Source organism: Corvus moneduloides, chromosome 4 (genome assembly GCF_009650955.1).
Source record: "Corvus moneduloides isolate bCorMon1 chromosome 4, bCorMon1.pri, whole genome shotgun sequence".
NCBI lineage: Eukaryota > Metazoa > Chordata > Aves > Passeriformes > Corvidae > Corvus > Corvus moneduloides.
The window spans coordinates 301,764-321,573 of record NC_045479.1 but is presented as its reverse complement, the minus strand read 5'-3'; the positions used below and the strand labels follow the sequence as shown (position 1 = coordinate 321,573).

At 43.4% G+C, this 19,810-nt stretch overlaps 1 protein-coding gene across 2 annotated transcripts in view; it reads left to right on the top strand.

The window, feature by feature from the left end:
- Nucleotides 1-1,071: 1,071 nt before the first annotated feature.
- Nucleotides 1,072-19,810, top strand: part of ST8SIA1 (ST8 alpha-N-acetyl-neuraminide alpha-2,8-sialyltransferase 1) — a 123,654-nt gene continuing 104,915 nt past the window's right edge. For both annotated transcript variants that reach the window (XM_032105416.1, XM_032105415.1), the window contains exon 1: nt 1,072-1,379. In XM_032105416.1, the coding sequence (XP_031961307.1) occupies nt 1,135-1,379 (245 nt within the window). In that variant the 5' untranslated portion in view covers nt 1,072-1,134. The remainder of the gene's footprint in view (nt 1,380-19,810) is intronic.

Sequence of the window (19,810 nt, the reverse complement as noted above, 5' to 3'; positions counted from 1 at the left end):
AATGCTTCTTGAACTTTGTTAGGGTTGGTACCATAAGCACTTCCCTGGGGAGCCTGTTACAGTGCGCACCACCATCTGGGTGAAAAAACTTTTCCTAATATCCAACCTAAACCTCCCCTGACACAGCTTCATGTCATTCCCTCAAGTCTTTTCACTAGTCACCAAGGAGATGAGATCAGTGTTTGCCCGTCTGCTTCCCCTCACAAGGAAGCTGCAGAACAGCCGTGAGGTCTCCCGTCAATCTCCTCCAGGCTGAACAGAACAAGTGCCCTCAGCCGCTCCTCGTAAGAGCTGCTGCTTTAGAATCAGTACTGCTGGCAGTGGCATGATCTGCTTTTGCGTTTCCCGTGCCCCCGGTTTGCTACATTCTCCCAAAAGTATCTTAATCCACAGATTTTTCTGTGTACTTTTTGCAGGATGTACTTTGTGCGGGGTGCACTTTGACTGGGCAGGCGGGGTGATCCCGCCCCCGGGGCTCCTGGCTTGAATCCGGGGTAGATACGGAGCGCTCGGGGCGGCCCGCGGGGAGTCAAGGTGCGGGGAGGGAGGACGGGACGGAGCGGGTCAGCGTCGCCGACACCGTCGGGTAAGACCGGTGCGACCTCTGCCGGGGAAGAGAGCCAGGCACCGAGAGGGAGGGCGGGTCGATGGGTGCCGGCGGCGACGCCCGTAGCGGGACTTCCCTCCCTCTCTTCTTCTCTGCGCTCCGCTCCGTTCGGTGTCCGCGGTGAGGCGGGAGTGGGCGTGGCGCCGGAGCGGAGCCCCGCAGCAGCTGGGGTCTCCGCTCCCTCCCTCCCCCGGCGGCCTCGGGCCGGGCTGCGAGGCCGGAGCACCTCGCGGCCGGGGCGGGGTCAAAATTTACCGGGTCGGTCCTCAGCAAGGCGGCGAGCGAGGGAGGCGGAGGGAGGACGGGGAGCAGCGGAGCATCATCTGGCGGGGAACGCGAGGGACCAAATGACTGTGAGGAAGGGCGGTAGCCGCCACCGCTGCCGACAGAGGAGCGAGCCGCGGCGCAGCGGCAGCAGCAGCCCCGCTACCCGAGGCCTGCTGGGCGGCGATGGCGGCGGGCGGCGGCGGGGCTGAGCAGTGCTGAGCCGGGCTCGCCGCCCGCGGGCGCCGCATGGCGCGGGCCTGATGCCGGAGCGCGGCCCGGCGCCGCGGCGGCGCTGCGGGAACAGGAGGAGGATGGCGGGGCTGGTGTGGAAGTGGCCGCGCACCCGCCTGCCCGTGGGCGCCAGCGCCTTGGGCGTCTTCGTCCTCTGCTGGCTCTACGTGTTCCCCGTGTACCGGCTGCCCGACGAGAAGGAAATAGTGCAGGGGGTGCTGCTGCAGCAGGGCAAGGCGTGGAAGAGGAACCAGACTGCGGTCGCCCTGTTCAGGTACCGCCGTGCGCGGCCCAAGGGCAGTGGGGACGAGCATCCGGGAACGGGCAGCCACGCGAATCCGGGGCCCGGAGCCCACCCGGGCGCCCTCCCCACCCCGCCGAGCTCCCAAGCTATTCTTTCTTCCCCGACCCTTTGTTTTTTCCCAGCGGGCGGCAGGCAGGCAGGGCCCTTTCTGCCCAGCAAAACTTTTTTTGGGGTGGCTCCGTTCGCTGTGGGGAGTAGAAGGGGCTCGGCGCGGGGGATGGAGGCTTATCCTCGCAGGGATACCTTTCCAAGGGGGATGAGGTTTCCGGGGATTGCGGCGGTTGCCCGCACAATGGGATCTTCTCGCTTCCCCTGTATCAGTGGCAGCGGCAGCCCCTATGGCTGCTAACAAACCCCAGGGCTGCCAGCCCGGCTTCCCTCGGTGCTGGGGACTGCCAGCTTGCTGCCAGGAGAAAGCCCAGCTTGTGGAGCTTCCCGGGATGCGCAAGGGAAGGTTTGCGTGGATGTGCATTCGTGTCAGCATACCCGCTCTGAGCAGCACTTGGGAAGCTCAGCGCTGGTCCTTGACTCCATGCGGTTTATTATAGAAGCCACGTGAAAAGGCACCTTTTCTCTTATCTTTGCTTTTGATGTGGCTGGGAAATGGCGATAATCCCTAGCGCCCATTTCACCTTGCCCAGCTGCTCAGGAGAGGAGGGATGTTGCAGCCAGGCTGCCACAGCTGAGAGCGTTGGAGAACAGACAGGGTCCCTGCGGCGGGGAGGATTTTTTTAAATCACTCCACTTTAAAAAGGAAATTTGCATCCCCTCAAAAATTTCTCACATGTTTGGGTAAAATACAGGGAATTGGAAGAGAAGCAGACTTCCCTCCCTTTCCCGGAGGGAAGCTGTTTTTTTTTTTTCTCCCTGTCCTCCAAGTAGCAAATTAAAGATCAGAGTGAGTGGTAATCAAATTGCCTCCAAAAAACACCCTCTTTAGTAAAATGAATCGGATCCAAAATTCAAGGGACTTATTTGCCCTTTAAAAATAATTTTGTTTGGTTTTAAGTGGCATACAGTTTTGTTTGAAGTTCTTCAGTATTTTCTGAATGTATTCGCCTTTGTCATGAACTGGAGCTCATGTGATCACTTAATATCTTGTCTGCTGGGATAACAGAAACTTTACAGTTCTTGAAAGGCACATTCTTCCATTAGCCCCCAAAGCCTGCAGAAAATCTGAGCAATGATAGGTGATAAGCAGGTGTGTGTTAATATTATCTCATTAGGCAGGCCTGGAAGAAGTCCTTCCTTTAACACAGAACCAGCAATAAGGTACAGATGCAGGATCCCTCTCCTAAAGCACTTAACTAACACTAGAAGCTATGTTGATCTTCTTGAATATTAATTGATCTTGATCCTGTGTACCATAGATCCCCATTTTGGGGGGTAGATGAATCCAGCTTTTTAAAAAATTACCCCACAGGTTACGTCGGAAAGAGTCTGGTCTATTAGTTGTCATGTTTGTAAACCAAATGTTTAAAGATTGGTAGTGCTGCTGCAGTTTCAGTTTACAAAACAGTTTTTAGACCATTTCCACCACATGATTTAGTAACAAAAACTCTGTGTGGCTTATCAGCTATTCCACTTGCCCATATGTTTTTCTACTCTCTAAGCATAGTGATTATCTCAGAAATGCTATTGAAGAGAGTCTCATGCAATAAAAGGAGCTGTTGTTTCTTGTCTATGTCTCTTGATGAGTTGGTGCAGCACTAAATACAATGAGCTTTGAATCAATCTGCTTCAAAAAGTATTTAAAATAAATTGTATGCTGGAGATATGTAGTGAGTCTAGTAAACTATATTATTCCAGCAGTTGTGATGTAGAAGTCTGTTTTTGCTGCTTAAATTTGCTTCTCTTCACGATAGAAGATTTTGAAGCCCATGTCAGTCAGGCAAGCTGCTGTATATTTGAGGCTAACAGAAACTCTTTGCTCTGGTCCTGCTGTCCCTAAGCAAGCTTGCTGTAAAAACTCCAAATTTCACTTTCTGCTGGAAGATTCCAGTGAATGTCAGTCTCTGTTTGAATGCGAAAGGAGGGATAAAGCTTCACAGAAAACCTGCGCGTGAACTTTCAAGTAATATGGCTTTCCATAATAGTCTAATATTAAGTGTGCTTTAATGTATTATTAATAAAATATTATTTAAGAAGAGTGTTAATTGCTGTTCTCCCTAGCCCTCCTGCCACATTCTGTTAACAAACAGTTTTGATTTTACTCAGTTTGAAGCATAAATTGGAATTCATCTGTGCTAAAAATCCATATGCAAATATTCATAGTACTGCTTTGTGTAATGCAGTGGCATTTTTGGTATTGTATAGCCAGGTTCTTGCTACACAGAGCAAACACCTGATAGGTTTGGAACTTTCTCCTATAAACTCACTGGACTCCTGTTGCTGAAGTAGATGTTGGGTAATTAACTCGATGAAATCATACTTTTCAAACCTCAGAAGGGCTATCCCCTCTTTGCCTTCTGTACCTGGATCAAGGACAACTTCACTAGGTGACTTAGCAAGGTCAACAAAACCATCTGGGTAATCTGGGGTAGTTTGGGTTGAACCCTGGCGACCAAGTGCTGGTAGCTCCTCAATCTCCACTGCTGCTTCCTTCTGCTCTCTGTACAGCCAGAAACCTTATGGAAAGATCGGACCCCTGTAAACCCTTGCTTATGCAAGAACCCAGACTGGCCTGGTTCTTGTGGAATGATTCGATGGGGGTTTTGTGTTTGAATGAGGATTTCCAGAACTGGTTTTCAAATATAAATACCTGTTTAAATAGCCATGAATTCCTTTAAATTTCAAGACACTAGTGGTTCAGGGTATTCAAACTGTGAAAGCATCTCCTGTCTGACAAATGCTCAATATTCTGTCAGATGGTTAATCTGCTTGATTTTGAAGTGCAAAGTGCTCAAAATAGGAGTAAGATAGCCGTTAGTTGCTCTAATGATGGATGTGTCTAATCTGCCTACAATAAAATGGCTTGTCATGCTCTGAGGTGGTTAATGTTATTGAGCCCTAACTGTTTTTACAGATTGTTTTAGGGCCTAGTGCTGCTGAGATTATTTAGGCAAAAATGTTTTTAATTGTCTGTTATTTGCTAAAGTAAATTACATACAGTAATACCTTTAGGATGGTTCTATTTAAAATACTGCAATTCATTAAAGGCAGAACTGGATCTTTTAATCTGCCTTACAAGCTCCATACAACCACAAATCCCAAGCACTGTGTGTTTATATGACACTTCTTTCATTTGTTTGTAGAGGGTGGAACTCCTCTAGGGAGTGAATATGCTTGTGGGGGGCAGCAGGTTTTGGCCTGTCAGGAGTCCCACTGAAGGGGTCGGATGATGATTAGTGTCTTAAAGGTTCTTCAGGAAGGGATGGGGCAATCCCTGCAAGACAACAGAAAGGCTTCCCTTGAGATGTAGCTTTTGCTAAATCTTGTTTCTGTTCTTGCTTCTGGTGCTGCAGTTTTGTGTGATGCTGAAAGGTCACCAGGGATTATTCTGGTGGTGACTTGATTAAACTGGTGGCAGATGTCTGCTGTAAACTCACTGTTCATGACCTGACTCCATTCCAGAGCATCTGCTACAACTTGTCTTTGCTTTCCAGTAATGTCCCCTCTGACACGGCCAAACTGGCTATGCTCACCTTGGCTGGTGGCTTCTCCACTCCTTTCCATCAGATTTGTCCTCTTGTCCATTTTCCATGGACAGAGCAGAGAATCTACTGCCCTGAAACCACACAGCAGGGTCAGTGGCTGAACTGGACAGAATATCCAGACTCTGGTGTTTGCAGTGTGAATGTGAAAAGACTGTGAAGCCTCGCCTACTGTTGGCTTTGTGTGCCTTGTGAAAATCCTGTTCTGTTCCCAGTGTGCCAGAGGGGCTTTCTTCACTGTAACTTCCTCTGTCAGCTGCTCTTTGCCAGTTGTTCCTGTCTGTGCATGGAGTGCAGTCACACGAGGAGCATCCCCCTGTGCACATCATTTTTCATTCTGGATTGCATTAACACAGAACTAGAATTCCAGGTCACTTCCCTGGCTGGGTAAGACAGATGCTATTGCCAAGTCAGCAAGGTTTTCCTTAGTTCAGATGGCTTTTTTTTTTCCTTCTCTTTTTATGTCAGCACTGCAAATTACATGAGTGTTGGGATCCTCACTGTGCTATTTCAAGGGAAATCTGAGATTATTGCTCTGGTTGACTTTAGATAAGAGTTTGGCCCTTCTTAAACGGCTTAATCAGACACAGTATTATTCCTGCTTTCATTAGATACATGTGAAGGATGGAGTTAGGAGTCGACCTGGGAGATGCTGGATTAGGTTAGTTCTGCCTCTGTGGCCCAAGAAGCCCTGCCCTGAAACTAACAGGTATGCCAACATGAGCCAAATCCAGTCCATTTTTCCGTCCTGAGTAGGTGTTGCTACTGCCTGGCTGTGTTTTCATCAACATTTTACTTGATTTTGTTGTTGTTGCTGTTGTATTTGCTTCGTTGATGATAAATGGAGTATTTGTAATTTGTGGTTTCCAGCTGAGATGAAAAGTTGTTTTGGTGAAGAAGTACAATTTTGAAGAGCAGGTTAAAGGTGAGAGGAAAGAAATGTTCTTACTCCATGTTATTATTTGGAAGCTGTGATGAAGAAAGCAAGCTGTAGAGAGGTTTGGCTCCGTATCTTCAAGGGTGGATACCTGAATGATATGAAAACAATGAGAATTAGTTATCTGAGTTAGCTCACAGTGTCTTTGCAGATGAGAGCTGTGCTGGCAAGATAGGAGTTGATTTAAATTCCTGAGTTCCAGCTCCGGGTCTCATCCTTGACCCTAAGTAGCATTTTCTTACAGACTTTGATTCGCAATCCTAATGAAACAGACTGTTGAGATCTGTAGTATCTTGCAAAGTGTTGGATTGCTGCCTTCCTTTGGATTTGTAAAAACCCCAGTCTGCCAGTATTTATGGGAGGATGTAGCCAGCTCCCTGAGGCTCTTTTCTTGTTAGCTGGGAGCAGCCGAAGGCCCACAGCCAGGCACTGGGGAACAGGAGGAACAGAGACTTCGTTGAAATTTAGGTTATCCAGCTGGGGCCCCAAAAGTCTGGTATGTACATACCTAGACACTGCTGGATGTATGTATTTTCCCATCTATGTTTTCCCTTTGTTTGCTGTGTAGTGGATGAAATGGGCACTGAATCATCCATACAATGTAGCAATGAGTGATTTATTCCTCTAGCTGTAATTTTCATCTTCAGAGCAGCCAAGAGTGCTGCTCCCATTTGACATATGTTCAATGACATATACGAAAATTCCTATTTTGAGGCTAGTTCCTAGTAGGTAAATGCATGGAAAATGAATTGTCTTTTTCCCTTTAGAATTTGTCTTTCCCCAGTGTGGATGAACCTTACTGAAATGAGGAAGCTGTTTGAACTGCAGCCTTCTGTTGTTCCAGTTTTCTGAGCACCAAAAAATACTTAAATTTTTAATCCCTGGATATACATTAATCTTTTTCTGTATGCTTCCTGGAGTTCTCAAAATGCAAGGAAATTGCTCCTAATGCTAAATCATTTTAACATAGCTGCATGCAGTTAAATTCAGGCTGAAGCACATTAATCCAAGCTAAGTAGTGTTTGTAAACCTCAGTGTTTTCAGAATCTAGAAACTAGATTCAGGTTTTGTCATGCCACAATTTTTACGTACAGACCAAAGATTCTTCTCCCAGGTCTTGGATTTTAATCTGATTAGAAAAACAGCAGGTGGGGTGGGACAAGGCTCTGATAAGTCCCTGGACCCTGGCAAAACGTTTTTTCTGTAAAGTAATTTCTACAGAAGCTCTGAGCTTCATGAAGAAGCTGCGCCTGTTGCCTTGACCTTAGTGGTATTTAAAATTTTTAACAAGGTGAATTATATTGTGGAGAACTAAATCCTGGCTTTCACCAGGATTCTGGAGGTCACTTTCCCATTGTTCCATTCAAGATAAAGGTGAAAGTTGTGAAATTAGATTGTTATGCAATATTTTATGGCTAACAGAATGGTGTGGGGTTTTTGTTCTTATTGCATTAAATCAACAGACTTTAATTTTGACTTCTCCTGTTCCATTTGCTGGAAAATGCCCTCCTGAATTTCTTGGTTTAGAGATTCTCTTTTCAAATGGAGATGTGGCTACAGTGAGGAACAGCTGAATAGAAATGCTTAACTTTTTTTGTCTTCCATGTTTGCTGAGAGCATCTTGAATATTTCCTGAACAACCATTGTGTTTATATTTTTTCCTTCTTTTTTCCCCTCCACCTCTTCTTCAGCCTATTCCCATTCTTAAGATGCCTGAGGCCCTCCTCAGCTTTGAGGGGAGCCCCAGATTATTTGAGTGACTCCTTTTATAATTATCCAATTATCATTCACAGCAGTGATACAAAGAACTTGTGTGAAATTTACTCCTTTATCTCCTTCCCCATCTGAAGTAACAATCACCTTCTCCAGGGTCTTGCAACTCCCACTGATGCTCAGGGCATCTGTTGTTTTGCATCCTTGATGTTCCAATAATTGGCTATCAGGCTTTCCAGGTAAACTGCAGACTTTGCCTTCATGTATTAGCAAGATAAAGGCTTTATTTATCAGGTTGCCTCTGCTCTGAGGAAGCACCATCAGGTTTAATTTAAAAGTTGCTATATAGCTATCCTATATTTTGAGGAGCACTGGTAAAACAGATCATCAGCTATTTTCCTTGCTTTCTTGTGAGAAAAACTTGCTCTGCATATTTCTGGAATGCCAGGAGTGGCCATTGCTGTAATAGAGAAATAACAGCTTTGTATTTCCTGTCAGAGATGGAAGACAAACAAAACTTTTTTTTTTTTTTTCCCCAGTGAAAATGTTTTGATATTTTTCTGTGTGGTCCATCTTGGCCAAATGTCAGTTCTGGGAATTCTATTTCATCTGCCTCAATGTTTCGAGGTTCCCTTGTTCTATTGATGCTGTTGGTCCTGCAGTGTGGTGTGTCCCAGGGCAGGGTGATGAGGGACCTACTGCTGTAGGTAGTACTCAGAAGTGCCAAAAGGGTTGAGGAAACCAGTTCAAAAAGCTGGAAATGTGCAGTGAGGGGGTGATGTTGAGCCCAAAGCTCTCTGATTGATGCCTGCCTTTCTCAGTGAGTCAGTAAGATTTAGGCCTAATGGTAATTGGGATGAAGACTATCAGGTTACTCACCTAGGGTTCAATCCTTCTACTTTTAACTGCCAGGGGACACTGGATTTTGGTTCCCCATGTACATCTATACAACAAAGGAAGCAGAGTTATAAAGGGAATTAATGAAACTACATACATGACCTGGTTATCTCTTATAACTGAACTTCAGGTCTAGGTCACCACTGGAGTCGGTTGGGAATTCTGTGAATAATTATCACTGTCCAGAAATTACTATTTTTACAGTGCCATAAGGTTGCAGAGAGACATTCTGTGCTCTGAAAGATTTTCCTTACCAAGAATGTTTGTAGTGAGATCCCAGCTATGCAGATTAGGAATTTTTATTAATGGGGTGGGTTTTCCATCTGTTAGTGCAGTTTTTAATGTGAAGGAATACCTGGGCAAGTGACAAGATATGGGAATGTTCCCTGGAGGAGTGATCCAATACTCGTGCTGCAGGTTTGGTGGATACTGGCTCTTGCTGCTGCTAGAACCTGGAGGTACCAGCTTACTACTTGTGAAGTGTGCAATGCTTTTGTTTTAGTTTTTTTTCTTCTTCTTTCCATGACTTCCATTGAAGCATTTATCTGTTTCAAAGGGAATAGAAGAGCTCTTTATTCCATATGTAGCATTCACTGGAGATATGAATCCCTGTTCCTGGATAGTAACTCACAGTTACTTAGAGTAAAAAGAATGAATTGTCAGTTACTGGTGAAATTCAGATTCTCTACTTCTGCTCCATCTGTGAGTTCTGTCACTAGACAACAGTAGCAGGTGCTGCAGCAGACATTCCTAATTGGAATGTAGTCTTTAGATTATCCTTGCTCACTGTGGGTGATTTACTGCCATCCACTCAGGGAACATTACCTTCTTATTTGTCTGAGTGAGGTTCAGACTCTTTGCAGTCTCCTGTGCTGTGCCATTTACTACTTAGTGGCAATGTAAAAAGCATGATAATAAATCCATATGGGGTGTAGCCATAATATGGGATAGAAAGGAGATGCAATGTTCATGAGGCAGGAGCAGAGGAATGCTGTTGGATCAGATGAGAATGGGAATGATGAAGTGAACTCTCTGTCTACAGCTTGCTTAAAGATCAATTTGAAAAATAATTTTGAGATTAATATATGCTGTATTTAATTTTTATTTGCTTTTAGACCTCTGTAATTTTTATGATATAATTAAGAAATGGGTTGAGAAACTTTGGTCTGTCTACATATGTCTGTAAAGTAGATAATTCACCTGTAAGTTCTCAGAAACTTTATATATCCACCACTATTCCTCAGTTATGTGGAGAGGAGTTTAACATTTATCACTGTGATGGTCTTAATTCAGGAGTATGAGGACACCTTTTGCCAAGGACCAGGATTCCAACTGTTTTCAGGTTCTAGAGCTCTGAGACTCAGCAGGCCAGGGGATGTCCACCTGCAAAATTTCACCTGGCTTGGTGATGCTTACTCCTCTCTCAGAGCAAAGCAGGAAAGGATGCTGAACTACATATTTTGAGGCTAGGGGCACTTAATATGACTTGGAGGATGCCCACCCTTGTAATAGGTGTGCCAGCTCTTGCAATCAAGTGAATTTGTGACAGTCTTCCTTTCATGGGATAGAAATGAAAAAGAATATTTCAGTCCTCATACCTAAAGGGAAGTGCTTGTAAATGTGAATGGTGGCTTGGCTCTCAAAAGGCAAGTAAAAATCCAGTGTGGGTTGTTGTTATTCAGATGCCTAATTTCTGTGCTTAGTCATCATTTTGGGGGCCTGACTCATGGTTTTTAAGTGCTAGGGATTGCTATAGTGAGAATTACATATCAGCCTATAATTAGATGCATTTTTTAACTAAGGAAACTGCAACAGTGAAGGGAATAGGAGAAACAAAACCAATCTGGGCATTCCTTCATAGGTTGTATTATTGAACATTTTGTCTTGGCAGCCAGCAAGCATCTAGCACAAACACACTTGCTGAGCCTTATGGACAAATGCTGAACATCTCCAGGTTTATGTATGCCCGGTTGGATGAAGCAGTAAAAGTGCACGTGAGATATTTATTCTTTCTATCCTGTTTAAGCCATTGCCTTTAAGTATATCCAGAAGGGAATGTCAGAGTGTGCAGTTTGAGCTTTCTGATCAAAAAATGGGAACAACACAAAAGCTAACCTATCATTAGAGAAATCATGTGTTTTGATAGTTCTGTTTAGACAACAGAACAAGGGAAAAACACTTATTTAGTGTAGTTCAGTAAATGCTAATGGGTCCAGCATCTGAGAACATGTTTATTTTTGCCTTGGGTCTTTGATGCTTTCTTTCATTTAAAAAACCCCCAAACAGTTTTGTGCTTCACTTGTCTAACAGGCCATTGGTACTGTAAGTCTTGTACTAAGAAGGTTGAGTTTGTTGTTTTTCCCCACCTAATCTGTAGGAAAATGTTGGTTTTACAAGTTTAGTACAAATTCTGTTTTCTCATCTGCTGCAGAACAGCAGATCTGCATCATGGAGAAAAGCAAAGTTCCCTCTGCTGGTGTAGAGGGAATTGGGCTGCTGGGGTTCCAGTGGGGTGTGGGCTCTCTTCTTTGTGGCATCACCAGGAGAACATGTGCAGTGTGCTGTCACTTGAAATCAGAGGTCAACCTAGATGAATATGAGCTTGCTCAGCATTTTAGAGCTTAATCAGTTCTTTCCTAAAGAACTTCTGGCTTAGTCATTTGGTTTCAGGTGGTGTCTCGTGTGGCTCTGCAGTCTATCTGGTGAGAATGTTACTCCTTTCCATTTAAGATCAATAACTTGTTTTGCCTTAGAGAAATTAAAAAGAAACCCCAAAGTCCTGAGAAGTAATTTGTTTCCACTCATGAATTGCTGCCAGTGTACAGGTATTTCTCAAACACCTGGATAACTGCTAAGAACAGATTAGCTTTAAACAAGTTTAAGGAAGAAATAGCCAGGCATTGTCGTTTCATCATCGCCTTTTTGGGTCTAAAGTGAATGGTCTGAATCTATCGCAAAGGAAGATCTCCCAAAACACACTGGGCAAGTCATTGAGCACATAAACATGATTTAAAAAGTATTTTTAAACCAACTTTCAGGCAATATTCCTGTCTTAAGATGCCTCATTTTAGGACTAAGTAGGTTGAATGATTTATTTAGTGCATTTTTATTTTTATCCTAATACTGAGTAGATATCTTGGTTTAATTTCTTGAAGGATGTTTAGGATTTTTGCTTGCTCTTTTTAGCAGCAGCTTTTAAATGTTGATACTGTAAAAGACCATAAACCTTTAGAAAGTTAATTCACGGTGAAAAGCACTGTGGGTCCTCTGGGCTTATGCTTTCCCTGAGCAAGCTGATACACCTCCTCTGAAAAGAGGAATGGGGAGGCACTCTTGGGATTTCTTGCCTCCTTTTCCTCACATCCCTCCCTGCCTGAAGGTGGTGGCTGTGCCTACTGTCCCTTGGGAATTTAAGGTGACATCATAGGCACGCCAGCTCCAGAATAACTTGTGCCCTGGTGTTTAAGAAGAGGATTGCCGTAATGCTTTGGATCGTTTCCAGAACCACCTCAGCTGTCACCAGCAACTCTTCCCACTTCAAAGAGTAATATGTTCTATAAATAGTGGTGCAAATTAGGCTCTGGTTTTGTCCCAGATCCCTGAACTTATGTCGTCCCTGGCGACAGGACTGTGGAGTGAGAGGCAGCAGGTGCTGCCCCAGTGTCCAGCTTGGACAGGGCAGGGGGCACAGCTCTGACATAATTTAGTCTTGTCCTGGTTGCTGGCTGCTGTCAGGAATAGGGTGCCTTCCTTCATATATTCTTATTCTTACTTAAAAACTGAGTTTTGTCTTGGGAAAAGTGTCAGAACCCTCTTGTTGGCTGAAAGGAAGGGATTGCAGAATGGAGTACTCCAGAAGGAAAGAAAATGCTCTTGGAGGGCAGGAGGGAAGGTGGTGAGATGGAGAAGCCTTGGGAGATTGTAAGGGAGGTGGAAGATTGCTAGGGCTTAACACAATGGAGACAAGGAGCTTGCAGCAGCAGGGGCACTGAAGAAGAAGAAACATTAAAAGCAGAGAATAAAAGACACATTTATGTGAAGCAGAATAGCAGAGAAAGAGCATAGGAAATTTGAGAACGAGTATATGGCTAAATCAGAAAGGCAATCAATTAAGGGTAAACCATTCAGTGAAGTGGACAGCTTAAGGACAGCTCAGTTGGTTAAGCAAGATAACCCAAGGAAGTAACAATTAATTAAAACAGCGTGAGGTAAATTATGATCTCAGAGAAGAAGCTCAAGTTTCAGATGGAAACAGATCACTTGAGTAAATTGAGGGTCCAGTTTCAATGGCCAGAGGTATAAGAGAGGCCATGAAACCATAAATAGGAGATGGCATTTTCATGCCACAGGATAGAAGAACCATTTTGCTCTTGAGATGATTGTTGAAGTAATGAGATTTGGAAGTGGAGTGATGAAATATGTGGAGTACAGCCCACTCACTGCAGCTATCTCTGGTACCTGTCCTACTTAAGAGCTGTGGTAGGGAAAATGTCCATATGGTTAGCAAAAAGACAGGAAAACAACATTTGTTGCTCTGTTTTTTTCATCCTCTGATTGCATTTTGCCAACTAGACAGTCCACAGGCTTGACATCTAGTGAACTTTGCTGAGGATTAGATTGCCCTTTGGGGCACCAGCAGCTCAAGCTGAGGGATGATGAATTACAGCAGGCAATTCTTTGACTTCTCATATCTCAAACTGAGGTTGGTTACTGTGGTTTTAGGGTGAGACAAACCCATTAAACCAAAGATAAACCCATTAAAGGCATGCTTTGTTCTGTCTGGATGCCATCCATAGCATTTCCGATGAGATGACTTCTCACTGTATGTTCTAGTAGGATCATACACATTGTTGGCATTAAATGGATGCATACATAATGTGTACTTAGAACTCCAAGCTGCACTGTTCTGGTGATATTCAGCTACTTCAGAACTCCTTGGCCACATGCACTTGGCCTAGTTTTGGTTCCAAGCTTTGGAACAGCTCTGTGAAGGTGAGGGATTTGTGGGGGCAGACATGGAGCTTCTATGCTTCTGGTTGTCAAATGCCAGCATCTTCTCCAGAGTGATCTTGCTGTGCAGGAGGCAGAGTGCAAAGCAGTGAAATTTTGGGTCTTGGGTGTTGTCTTTTTCTCTCTTCTGCAGCATTTCCATCAGGTAGCTTCTGCCCCAAATATGCCTACTTCCCAATGGTTGTAGGAATATACATGTGGGCACCTGCAGGAAATTTGTGAGAGATGTGCAGTATAAATCAACTGACAATGGACTTTTATTTCAGTGCATGAAAACACAGAAATGTCTTTAGCAGGACTAATTACTACTTCAGGTCCTTTTAGTTTAGTTTCCTATCTCTGTCAAGGCCTGGCACCAAATGCTGCAGAGAAAGTCATGCAATAAATGTAGTAGTGGTAGTATGATCTCCCAAATAAATCAGTGTCTCAGGTTCTTAGCATTTTGAGACTTCATTTAGTCTTCACTAACTTAGTTTAACACCCCATTCCAAATAACTGCTGTTACTTGTAACAACCTTTCATGTTCTTGGTGCTTACATAAATAATCGATTCCTTTTTAACCTTCATTAGCTTAATTTAGGAAGTGCAGGTGTTCTTGGAATGGTTAATTCTTAAATATATGTCTTATTCTTAGATTGCTGCTTAATCACTTTAAAAAATGTGTTTCCCCTTCAGCTCATATACCCTTTTTATACTAATTTGCTTTTTTATCTGGTTTATTTTTAGATTGTGACATTGTACCAGAAAAGAAAATGTCACCATGCTGTTGAAAACTAAATAGCTCATCTCCAACTCTGTAGTAAACAGTTTAATTACTGTGGAAATGGAATTATTGCTCTCTAAAATTGTTTGGTTGTTGCTTCTAAACTATCCTTTTTTTTTTTCTACATAATTCACTGCTTTCGTTTCTTGAAATGAGTAGCACAGACCAACTGACCATGATCCAGTAGAGCTTTGTAACTTATCATGCATTCTTGCGCTGCAAGGTGAGTTTTCAAGATGAATTTGAGACCTAAGAAGGTGGCAGTTGGACTGCCCAGTTAGTGGATGCTTTCAAATCAGCTGTATCAGGCCTGGGAGCTCTGAATGTAATGAAAGGCTCAGTCAAAGAAAAAGATATGTTGAGTTAACTTTTGTGTAGTACACATCCTGTAGGTGTGAATGTGGAAGTCTTCTCGTGCAGGTCAAGAGACTGACATTTATTTGCCTGATAGGGCACATTTTTTATTTTTACTCAGTAGCAGGAAGGAAAACCACAGACTTAGTTCATTGTGGAGTAAGTCCAGTGCTGTCCCAAGAAACTGGGGACAAAGAGGTCAGAAAGAGAGAATGTCCTTGGCAGCCATCTCTTGGGGCCAGGGACTGTGGGATTCTTGTTTCCAACATGCAGTTTCCACAATGTTCCTAAATTATTATGCGTTACTTCCAGTCTAAACTGATGAGTTCAAGCTCAATCAATAAACTAGAGAATCTGCCACCTTCCTTCCCTCACTCAGGATCCTGAATGCAGTGTTTCATGGGCCAGTGGTTTTATAGATTATATATCCCCAATCAGTGCTTTCTTGTTAGTGAATAGTAGATCCAGCTGTAACCTTACCTACCAATACCTGTACCAAAAATTATCCCTGACACACTCCAGAAATCTCCCAGGTTGCTTGCATCACTGTGTGTTGCTCTTCCTATGGGTGTCAGGGGGAGAGATATAAATCTACTAGTGGACCCAGAGTTTGCGATGCAGGGATTTCCTTGAGTCTTTTAAAAGAGGCTTTTATTCCCAGCACTATGCCTCACTCTTCTGGAATTGAGAATGTGGACTCCTGGGTAAAAGTGAACTCGGTTGGATACACTAGCCTGAGAGACTGCATGGCTGTGAGTTTTATGTCTTGTTTGAAACTGCTGGTTTATAAATTCCTCCCTCAGATCTTTTCAGAACCTAGCTCAAGTATTTTTAATATTTAGATTTCTTTGGATTATCGGTAGTCTGTGAAAACTGAAGCACAGCATTTAATTAAACTTAGGAATTCGACAGTACTTCAACCCAAAATAGTTTCCTGTGATACATGTGGCTGTATATGTCAAACTCTTCAGGCTTGGCTTTTATTTAGAATTTCATAGTGTTGAAGTATATATATTGCAGGCATTTCAAGGTGGCATGTTTTGCTTTGTTGTAGTATGCCAGGCAGCTCCCTAAACAGCAACAGGTCTCCTGTTTACTACTTTTACTCTAATGGATCCTGTAACTGGGTTCTCTCGGAATAAAGAAATCTATAAAGGATGGGAAACTCAGTCAGAAAGAGAAGGGGAAAGTAAAATTTCAGACTTGATTTCTGCCTGGAACATTTCCTGTAGCTGTTCTGCAGCACTTGGAAGCCCAGGGTTTCCCAGACCCACCCACTCATGCCTGTGCAGGGGAGATGTGATCGTATAGCTGGGGGTGGGTCCAACAGATGGCAGAGGCAGGAGAGGTGGATGGAGAAGAAAACATCTTGGCAAAGATGGGTAGGAGTCATAGCATGTAGTAATCTCTGTGGTTTGTGTTTGATGGGCTTTTAGGAATTCTAATATCACATGGAGTGTTAGCTTCTTAAATGCCGCTGGATTGGGCAGAGGGGGAAGTTGGATAAATTACATTTTCTGCCAGGATTTCAGGCCTATAAGAGCTTAGTACATAAATCATGTTTATTCCCTAGGAAGCTGTTTCATTGCTCTGGATAATGGGGTTTGTGCGTTCCTGGTTTATTCCCAGCAGCACAGGGCATAGCACAGCAAACTGCTTAGATTAGGATAGACTTGAACGTGCTTCCTTTCTCCTGCTCACCTCTTCTTTTTCACTGTCAGCTCTCTGTTTTCTACTTCTGCTTCTTCTTCTGTGCCTGTGCAGGAAACCTCCCGCCCCAGAACCACTAAACCATTGTGGTGTGTTGTGAAGCTACCTGTTTGTAGTGAGTGCTGCCAAATATCATTTGCTTAATGATAGAGGCAAAAGAGTGTGCAATGGCTTAAAAGTTGTAAATATGTGATGACCTTGATGGCTGAAGCTGTTTGGATTATATAATGTATAAGGACTATTCCAGAGCCCTGACAAGCTGTAGTGGTGCCTTTGAACTTCTGGGAGCTTTGGAAGTGTGAGTTTTGGAAACTCTGCTTCCAGCGCCATGTGAATATTTGTAGTGAAAAGCCAAGTTTATGTTCCTTGATTACACTGGAAAGTTCTTTCTAGTGGGTTGGGAGAAGTCCTGCCAGCTCTTTTTAGGGTCTGGAATAGCTCAGCTGATAAGCCTCTGCATGTCCTTTGGAAGCAGCTGTTAAGTAATAGAAATGCAGATTACATGTTTAGATGAAACAAGGAGTGCTTAGATCCCCACTGCTTAAGTCTGACCCAGGAAATTCCCAGTGTTTTATACACCCTGGAATCCAAATGGATAGTTGTGGTGAGCAGTGGATTGGTGCTGTGACTCTGTCCAAAGGGACTTGGCACAGGTGAGGTTGCCAGTGAAGGAGCAGAGTGGCTCAGAAATGAGATGATGTGGGAGGAAAGTCAGAAAATATCTCCTGGACTCCTCCCCACCTCCTGTTAGAGACTCCTGAGGTTTCTTTGCCGTAGCAAGCATTGGACAGAGAGGAGGTTTGAGAATGCTTTAAGTAATCACAAGAGGCATTTTACAGAGAGTTGTTAGTACGTTGGCAGCACTGTTGAGACCAAATGGCAAAAGATTACTTCTCCATCAGCATTTTGTCCTTTCTAATGTAGTGCTAGTGGGAGTAAGGCAAGGTTTGTTACTGAGATATGTTCAGAAAGAAAAAAAAAAAGAAAATCACTTTCCTGCGTGCAAAATGGAGCTTTGACCATCTCAAATCCATTAATACAACACACAGCTGTCACTCAGCCACTGGGAATGAAAGTAGGAGAGTAGCAAAAAGAAATTGTGTAGTCCAGCATTTGCTTTTGTTTTATCATAACAGAGTGCCTGTGATCATCAATAAACTTGATTTTTGGGTTTCACTGGGCCTACAGGAGAGAAAGGTGTGAAGACAAACAGGGTATATGGCTTCTTGTTCCTGGAACAGGTGTCTGGAGGTGACTTGTGAAAGTGTCTCAGCTGATCTTCCCAGTAAGAACAGACTCATTTCAATCCAGAGCTGTTGAGATCTTATTTCAGTAAGTCTGTAAAGAGGCAAAAGAGTTCAACTGTGATGGAGTTCAGTATGAGTGCAAGGTGACTGCCATTTTACTTTTTTCTGTGGCTTCACCAAAAGAGACTTAGAAAGACTTGGAATTGGAGTTTCTCATAAAAAGAGGTTCCAATTTGGATATGTCTGTATTTTAATCTACTTAGGGCCTTTAGCAGAGTGTTTCCGTCAATAAAGCTGATTTTATAGCACCTAGCACTTGGGCAAGATTTAAAACACATTAGCAAAATCTCAAAAATTAAGCTTTTACCTGTAAACAGGGGAATTGCAAGTTCAAGATGGGTTTCAGATAAATGGCTCTATTTTAATCTGTGGTAATTTTTCCATTCTTCTTCATCTGTTAGAAGCCATCTGTCAGCACACAGAAGGACCACTGAACTCAGTTCAGAAATATCTCTGGATCCTCGGCCAGCTGATGATCAGCTGTTCACAGAAGTGATGTTGGTGGTTGCAGCATCTAGGGCTGTAAGTCAAGTCCAGTGTCAGTCCTTGGTGATGCATTAAATCCTGGCTTTCATCCAAAATCAGACTATTACAGTTTAACGAGTGTATAATTCTGGGTGTACAGAAGCAACAAAGAGCACACTGTTTTGTCAATGTCCATTTCAAGGAAGCTAAAGAAAGGCGTTATTCGGCATTTATTGGATTATTTTCCCCTTTTCAGTCAGTTGGAAATGTGATATAACTGGAATCTCAATCATAATCCACTCACTTTAAGGAATTTTTCTCACTGGCAAATTTCATCCAAATTACGCAGAATAATAGAAGTCTGAAAAGTAGTGAGTTCCTACCAGTTTAATGAAAAACTGGATGAAAGAGAGAGGTCAAGCCCAAGACTTCCTATTTTGTTTGGCCTCCTGTTTGGCTGATCAGCTCATCCTGCTGGCTGGCAGGCATCAGATGGATACTTCCCAACCAGGCAAAACTCATTTCACCTCCTAAACAATTGATAGTTATGAGATGTGGGAAGCAGTTTCTGAGAAATGAGAGGAACAAGTTTCTCTTCAAAACCGGGCTTCCTTCAGTCTATTCCTTCAGATTTATTTATCCGTCTGTGATGGGTTAAAACTTTCCTCCAGATGTGCACCTTCATATGACTTTGAAAATATATTGGGTTTTCATGCCTTTTCCTGTGATACTTTTACATATTCTTGCCTCTGTCGTATGTATAGTCAATGGCAGCCTGGTCACCTACAGTTTTTGCATCAAAAACCACTTGGAGTGACCAGTGCAAGAGTATTCCTTTCCTCTTCATTTCTGTTGTCTCTGCTTTTAGAAAATCTGTGTAATGAAGGAATTTTTTTTTTCTTTCTGTCTAGTTCACCTTCTATCAAGGGGCATGACTGAATTGATCAAATTAGTGAAAAGCACTCTATGGACTTTTTTGGATTGGAGCATAGGGGCACTTTTGCAAGGAGCATTACTTAGAGGGCTTTTATCTGGGTTGCAGAAGCAGGTGAAGAAGTCACTGTGGTGTGATAATTGACTGCTTAGACCCAAGTGGGACCTATCAACACTCTAGATAGTGCAAGCTCAAATGTAAGATTAGAGCTGCTCAACTGATTTTTAGTGAATCTCTTTCTCCTGAGAGAAAACAGCCACTCTGTGCCCTTGTTGAAACCAAATATTTCTCTGTGCTTGTGGTGGCACAAAGCAAGCAGCAATTTCATTGGCAGGAAGGAGGGAAGTGGTGGGAACAACTAATTTGTCCCTCCTGCAGCAGCACTTCATGAAGTGTAACTTTGTGTCTCAGTTGATGGTTCTGCTATTTTGCAAGACAGCCATTCATAAATTTCACTTCATATCTGTGAAAACTGCTCTCCCCCTGCCAGGTTTATAAGATTAAAAAAAAAAAGGATAGCACTTGAAGCAATTAATCTTGTCCCCTGACCCGCTCCCCTTTGCCTCTGTATTCTGTGACAAAACCACCGGTCAGTGCAGCTGTGCCAGTTCATCTTTCTGACACTGTGAAGGATGTGTGAGCAGAGATGTTAAACCAT